The sequence below is a fragment of the Mandrillus leucophaeus genome, unplaced genomic scaffold, assembly GCF_000951045.1.
Source record: "Mandrillus leucophaeus isolate KB7577 unplaced genomic scaffold, Mleu.le_1.0 Scaffold137, whole genome shotgun sequence".
In the NCBI taxonomy this organism is placed as follows: Eukaryota; Metazoa; Chordata; class Mammalia; order Primates; family Cercopithecidae; genus Mandrillus; species Mandrillus leucophaeus.
In genome coordinates this window covers 1,514,883-1,521,528 of record NW_012101332.1, presented here as the reverse complement: position 1 = coordinate 1,521,528, position 6,646 = coordinate 1,514,883, and the positions used below count along the sequence as shown (strand labels likewise).

At 58.5% G+C, this 6,646-nt stretch overlaps 2 protein-coding genes across 2 annotated transcripts in view; one reads left to right on the top strand and one right to left on the bottom strand.

The window, feature by feature from the left end:
• The window catches only part of CAPN12 (calpain 12), a 28,001-nt gene extending 22,320 nt beyond the window's left edge, over positions 1-5,681 (top strand). Inside the window, exons 10-19 of the mRNA XM_011973405.1 lie at positions 2-81; positions 300-342; positions 414-473; positions 982-1,039; positions 1,462-1,532; positions 1,642-1,704; positions 2,367-2,445; positions 4,648-4,764; positions 4,848-4,906; positions 4,994-5,681. Of these exons, the coding sequence (XP_011828795.1) occupies positions 2-81; positions 300-342; positions 414-473; positions 982-1,039; positions 1,462-1,532; positions 1,642-1,704; positions 2,367-2,445; positions 4,648-4,764; positions 4,848-4,906; positions 4,994-5,020 (657 nt within the window). The 3' untranslated portion in view covers positions 5,021-5,681. The remainder of the gene's footprint in view (position 1; positions 82-299; positions 343-413; positions 474-981; positions 1,040-1,461; positions 1,533-1,641; positions 1,705-2,366; positions 2,446-4,647; positions 4,765-4,847; positions 4,907-4,993) is intronic.
• Positions 5,333-6,646, bottom strand: part of ACTN4 (actinin, alpha 4) — an 83,265-nt gene continuing 81,951 nt past the window's right edge. Inside the window, exon 21 of the mRNA XM_011973330.1 lies at positions 5,333-6,578. Coding sequence (XP_011828720.1) covers positions 6,420-6,578 — 159 coding nt within the window. The 3' untranslated portion in view covers positions 5,333-6,419. The remainder of the gene's footprint in view (positions 6,579-6,646) is intronic.

The following is a 6,646-nucleotide window of genomic DNA, read 5'->3' as shown; positions in this document are numbered from 1 at the left end:
GGTGGTGCCGAGCACCGCCCACGCCGGCGACGAGGCCGACTTCACTCTGCGTGTCTTCTCCGAGCGCCGCCACACGGCCGTGTGAGTCCCGGGCACCCAAATCCGACCCCATCCCTGCCTAGACAGGCCCCGAGACCCCCGAGACCTGACCCGCCCCCAGGACCCCCCGCCCCGCGAGGATGACCCCAGGGCCCCACGGCACGTTCCCCACCTAGATAGACCCCACATGATTCCTCAGCTGAGACACAGCCCCAGCTGGGGCAAACAGCCCCTCCCCACCTCCCATCTGTAATTTGCAGGGAGATCGACGACGTGATCAGCGCAGACCTGCAGGCTCTCCAGGTGGGGGCTGTTCCGGGAGGGGCACGATGGGGCGGGGATCTTGGCCTGAACTAAACTTCCCCGTGCCGCAGGGCCCCTACCTGCCCCTGGAGCTGGATTTGGAGCAGCTGTTTAAGGAGCTGGCTGGAGAGGTGAGGAGGGGGTATTGGGCTGAGGGAGCATCCGGCTGCAGCTTCCCTTTGGAGATCCCCCTTCCCCCGCCCTAGCATCTCGGGTGTCTCATTTTGCTTACTTTTTCCTCCCTCCGGGCTTAAATCTCATGACCTTTTCTTGAAATGCTCACAGCTCCTCCCTTCCTCAGGGCCTTGGGCTCAGTCCATACTGACCACCCTCTCCCAGGACCATCCTCTCCCTCCTGACACCTCCGGCCAGGCTCAGGCCTCATCTAAGGTGTCCAGCCCTGGAAGCTCTCCCTGACCCTCCCCCAGGCCGGTCTGCTGCCCTCCACCAGCTCCCACAGCCCAGTGCTTCCCCCATCACAGCCATGGCCCTGTGGGGACAGGCCTGTCTCCCCCCACTCGTGGAGCTAGCTCTGAGGCTCTGTCAGCCCTTGTGTGTCCCTAGCCCAGCCAAGCACAGGGCCTGGCCCAGAGCAGCTGGATGAGTCAATGGCCTCCCAAGCCCTCTTTCCTGGACTAGGAGGAAGAACTCAGTGCCTCTCAGCTGCAGACCTTACTAAGCATTGCCCTGGAGCCTGGTGAGTTGGCTGGGATGGGGGCAGGAGGAGGGGTCTTAGCTAGGGGTCCTGCAACCAGAGCCGGTGCCACCCTATGTCTGTGAACCCACGGTGCTGCTGGGAGTTGGGCTCAGGAAGCCAGGGCTCAGCCTGGCAGCATCTCCCTGCAAGGGATCCTGTGTGGGCCGGTGACCTGGGCCACAGCTGCTCGCAAGTTCCCCTTCTGCTGAGAGGCAAGGCTGCCTTGAGCACAGACTGGGCACCCCTGCCTGGATTTGAATCCCAGCTCTGCTAGTCACGGCAGTCAGTGGCTCCCTGTGCCTCGGCTTCTATAACATGGGACTGACAGCATCGCCTGCTCGACGGAGTTGCATCCACATGGCCCTCAGAGTGGCGGCCAGAATGCAGGAAAGTGCTGTGGTTTGATTTTGCTCTTCCTGTAGCCAGGGTCCACACCCGCACCCCCAGAGAGATCGGGCTCAGGACCTGTGAGCAGCTGCTGCAGTGTTTCGGGGTACATGGGGGGAAGTGCCTGGGTGAGGGAGGGAGTGGGGAAGGGGATGCTGGGGTCTCCTCCCCTTCTGGAGAGATTGACCTTAACCAGATGCCCCCACCCCCAACAGCATGGGCAAAGCCTGGCCTTACACCACTTCCAGCAGCTCTGGGGCCACCTCCTGGAGTGGCAGGTGAGGTGGGAGACTGGGCCTCTTTACTAACCTTTACTAACAGAGACATAGGCACCCTGTGGGCTATCAGAGCCCCAGGGAATGAGGGGGGCTGGACTATGCTGACTTGGAGGGATCTGGCTGGGATATCCCTGCCCCCGCCCAGCCTCAGCTTGTCCTCTGGGGACATTGCTCTTATTCCCATTTTACAGATTGGGAAACAGAAGTCCAAAGTGGTTAGGCTGCTTTCTGGGGGTCCACACCAGAAGAAAGGGAGTTGGGAGGCCAGGCACGGTGGCTCAAGCCTGTAATCCCAACAGTTTGGGAGGCCAAGACGGGCGGATCACGAGGTCAGGAGATCGAGACCATCCTGGCTAACACGGTGAAACCCCGTCTCTACTAAAAAAAACCAAAAAACTAGCCGGGCGAGGTGGCCGGTGCCTGTAGTCCAGCTACTTGGAAGGCTGAGGCAGGAGAATGGTGTAAACCCGGGAGGCGGAGCTTGCAGTGAGCTGAGATCCGGCCACTGCACTCCAGCCTGGGCGATGGAGCGAGACTCCGTCTCAAAAAAAAAAAAAAAGAAAGGGAGTTGGGATGGGCACCAGGCTGTCTTGCCTGGCGGGCCCCATTTGCAGCCTTCTTCAAGGCCTGGGGGGTAGCCCTGACTCATCCCTCCTGCCTAGGCCATATTCCACAAGTTCGATGAGGATGCCTCTGGAACCATGAACTCCTTCGAGCTGAGGCTGGCGCTGAATGCGGCAGGTGTGGACAGGGCCCTGGGGTGGTCGTGGGGACAGGACCTGTTCTCTCCCATCCCATCGTCTCCAAGTCCCCCCGCTCAGCTGTGGCCATCTGCACCGTGGCCATCCACAAGCCCACACCTTAGCTTGTTGCCAGTCCCTGCCAGGGGTTGGGCGACCCTGAAAGAGGCCAAATAAGGAAGGAGGGCAAGGGGTGTTTGTGGGGTGGGGAGGACATGAAAGGGGGATGTGCGTGGTAGGGTGCTGGGGGAGAGAGAGGCTCCTCCAGGAAGGGGAAGATTAGGAGCTGGTGTCTGAGAGGCTCTGGCCCCCAGGGCAGCATGGTAGAATGTTCCGGATTCTGGTGCCACGAGGTTGGAATCCTCACTCTACTGACTCCAGGAGGGGCTCTGGGCGCTTGACTCCATCTCTTCGAGCCTCTGTTTTCCTCTCTGAAATGGCCAGGGCCTGGTGTGGTGGCTTACACCTATGGTCCCAGCTACTCAGGAGGCTGAGGCTTGAGGATGGCTTGAGCCCAGGAGGCTGAGGCTGCCATAAGCCCTGATTGTGCCTGGGCAACAGAGCAAGACCCTGACTCTCAAAAAAAGAAAAAAAAGCCAGTACCCAGGGTGGTGAAGAGTCACCCATGAACTGCGGGGCATAGTACTTAATGATCAGAGAACGCAGTTTTCATTACAAAAAGCCGGAGCACCCCAAAGAGAGCCAGCCAGTGGCCTCTGCTATGAGGCTGAGTTCCTCCTGATGAGCTGGAACAAGCCCAGCACAACATCCTGACCAAGAAATGAAGTCAGAGAGAAAGGCTTTCCATGGGCTCCAAGGCAGATGAGACAGTGCATGACTGTCACCCTCATGTGGAGGGGATTTGGAGAGTGGGCTGGGGTCAGAACTTGGAATTCCCAGATCCCCAACCCCACTCCCAGGCCTGTCTGCCACCACACCAGTCACTACTAAAAATACAAAATTAGCCGGGTGTGGTGGTGCGTGCCTGTAATCCCAGCTACTTGGGAGGCTGAGACAGGAGAATCACTTGAACCTGGGAGGTGGAGGTTGCCATAAGCCGAGATCATGCCATTGTACTCTAGTCTGGGCAACAGAGCAAGACTCTGTTTTAAAAAAAAAAGCCCAAGTCAAAAGAGGGAGAGATGGGGTCAGAGACAGCCAAGGATTGGGAGACGTCGGGCAGAGAGGGAGAGGCTGGGCCCGAGATAGACAGGAACAGAGGTGAGGGAGCAAGGACTCACAGCAGGTGGCAGGTGGCAGGCTGTGCTCACGCATCTGGCACCACTGAGTGCCTGTTACATGCCCAGAGTTATTCCAGTAAGAAGGAAACTGATAAAGTACCTTGAGAAGTTCTCAAACGGGAACTCCTGCAGGCAGCTGAGGGGCTCCAGCCCCTTCTCGGGTCCTTCCACCCCATCTGGCTGGGTTTTCTCATAGCCCTGGGCACAGCAGCCTCCACCCCTATGCCCGAGGGCAGATGAAGGCCAGAGGGAGAGTGACCTGGGGCAGGTCTTCTGACCTCCTGCTTCCTGCTAAACAGCAGTGGGCACAGCATGGAGTGGCGCTTACTTGGTAGATATTTGTGAAGAGAATGAACACACAGAATGGGGGTGAAGATGGGCTTTGGAAGCAGCAGAAGCCCACGAAATGGTTCTTGGAACTGGGTTTGGCCACGTGGGAGACAAAGGAGAAGGTCGTGAGGTACGACCTTGCATCTCAGAAGGGGTCAAGAACCCATTGTTTTGGGTTTTGGAAAGCTTCCAGTGAGACGCCACAGCAGACACGGTTTCTCAGCTTTAGAAATCGCCTCTGAGGTGGACCGTAAAGAAACCGACTCCGTAGGGGATTGACGATATTTTTTGCGGCACAGAAATATCCTCCAGTGCCCACTGGCAAGGAGAAAGCCCCACAGGATTTAAGGAGTAACAGTACCCACACGTCGAGTCATGCGCCAGACGCTGTCCGAGCGCTCTTGTCTTCACACACCCTATGGGGTCGGGGCTGCCTCAGTCCCCGTTTGGTGGATGAGGAAACAGGCCCAGATAATTGAAGGGCCCAGCCTGTGCTTGCCCTGCTGGGATGGGGCAGAGTTGGGGCGTGACACCCTGTGGCATCCGCATCCTCCGCGAGGAGGTGGGGTGGGGATGCAATGCTGAGGTGGGTTCCCTGTGGGCCGCTGGGCTCAGAAGCAGCCTCCCTCTAGGCTTCCACCTGAACAACCAGCTGACCCAGGCCCTCACCAGCCGCTACCGGGATAGCCGTCTGCGTGTGGACTTCGAGCGGTTCGTGTCCTGTGTGGCCCAGCTCACCTGCATCTTCTGTGAGTACCACTCCTGGCATGGTGGGGCATGGGGGAAGGGGTATGGTGACTAGTGGGCACTCACCCTGCTCCTCTCTGCACAGGCCACTGCAGCCAGCACCTGGATGGGGGTGAGGGGGTCATCTGCCTGACCCACAGACAGGTGAGCCGGGTGGGAAGGACGGGGCGGCTCAGGCTCCATCCTGGGAGCTCCCTGCCTCAAGCCCACTGTCTTCCTTCTCTTGCTTAGTGGATGGAGGCGGCCACCTTCTCCTAGGATCTCAGGACGGGTGCACCTGCTGCTTGGGGCAGGGTTGCTGCGCAAGACCACCTCCCTAGCCCCTGCCTGGCACGGGTGCTGCTCTCTCTGGCATCCACCCACCTGGAGCTGATCTCTGGCCCCCACCACTCATGGCTGGGTGACCACTCTGGCCTGTGTGCTGCTCAGAAACAAGGACAGTGACAGCCCCTCTTGAGTAGATGACACGAGCTAGTCCACGTTGACAGCTTAGGACGGTGCTAGCTCTGCCCTGGCTCTCCTAGGAGTGGAGGACAGCCACGAGAGAGAAAAAAGATGACACTGCAGGAATCCTTCTTAAAAATATTACATGTTTTATTATCCTGTCCCCAGAGGGTGGTTTATCCAGAAACCGAGAAAAAAAATCAATCAGAATAAACTCAAAAAAAAAAAAAAAAGGGTAGGGGAGCAAAACCATCAACCACCAGGCAGCCAGGCCAGCAGCCCACCTCCACCTCTGGAGGGTCCTCAGAGACCCCCGCCCGACGCAGAGCCGGAGGAGCGTCAGCGAGGGCCCGGAAGAGAATCGGCTATGTCTTCATGACAAGAGCAGGAGAGACGGCAGAGATATGTTGCTAGGTGAATATATATTTATATAATAAATCCGTAAGTTAATAAAGTAAATAGTAATCCTCTGAAAGTTTTTAATTCTTTTTTATAGTTTGTTTTTTTTTTTTTTTTTTTTTTTGTTGTTTTGTTGTTTTTTTTTTTTTTTTTTTTGGTCCTTAGAAAATCTGAGACACGTGAGGCCAAAGCAAGGCCGGAGCTGGTGGGATGGGGTGGGGTTCAGGGGGGCCTGGGCTGCCAACTCAGCTGCTCTGCTGCGAAAGTAGGGTGCTGGTTGGGGCCCCCATCTCCTGGCAATGGCAAGTGAGTCTGGAGCAGGGAGGGAGGGGCTGGGTGGGTCCCCAGCCGTCGGGTGGCGGTGGCGCCCTCTGCTGGCCCCTCGCAGGGCCCAGGAGGTTCCTGGACAAGGCACATGGGGCTTTGGCCTGGATGGGGGAGGCCTTGAAGGGACCTCAGGGCAAAAGGAAGAAACCTGGGTGTGGTGGGGCATCCCCAGGGCATGGAAGGGACTGGTTTTGCTGTGGGAATCCACTGGCCCCTCCACGATGGTTAAAAAAACAACACATCATACATATTTACCAGACCAGAAGCACTGGCCCCAGGTCTCCCCAGTTCCAACCTGGTCGGGGGAACCTCCTGGCCAGCCCAGAGAGAGAGGAGAGAGCCTGCCCCAGCCCCTCCCTGCCCGCCCACCCACCCGGAGGACTGCGGAGAGCTTTGCATAGATACAGAGTGGAGGAAGGGACTGTGGGGCTGCCCCGGCCCCTCCCGGAGGCCGTGGCGGGTGTTGGGTCCGGGTGTCTCCGGGGCCTCACAGGTCGCTCTCGCCATACAGGGCTGTGGAGAAGGACTTGTAGTCGAGGGCGCCGGGCACAGCGTCGGGGCCCTGGTACGGTGCCATGCGGGCAATGCAGTACTCAGCCTGGTCGGGGGGCAGCTCTCTCCGCAGCTCCTCAGCTGTGATGAAGTTCTGGGGCCAGCAGGGTGGGACTCTGAGCCATCCCCACCCACATGCTGCCCCCTCAGCCCCTCCCACTG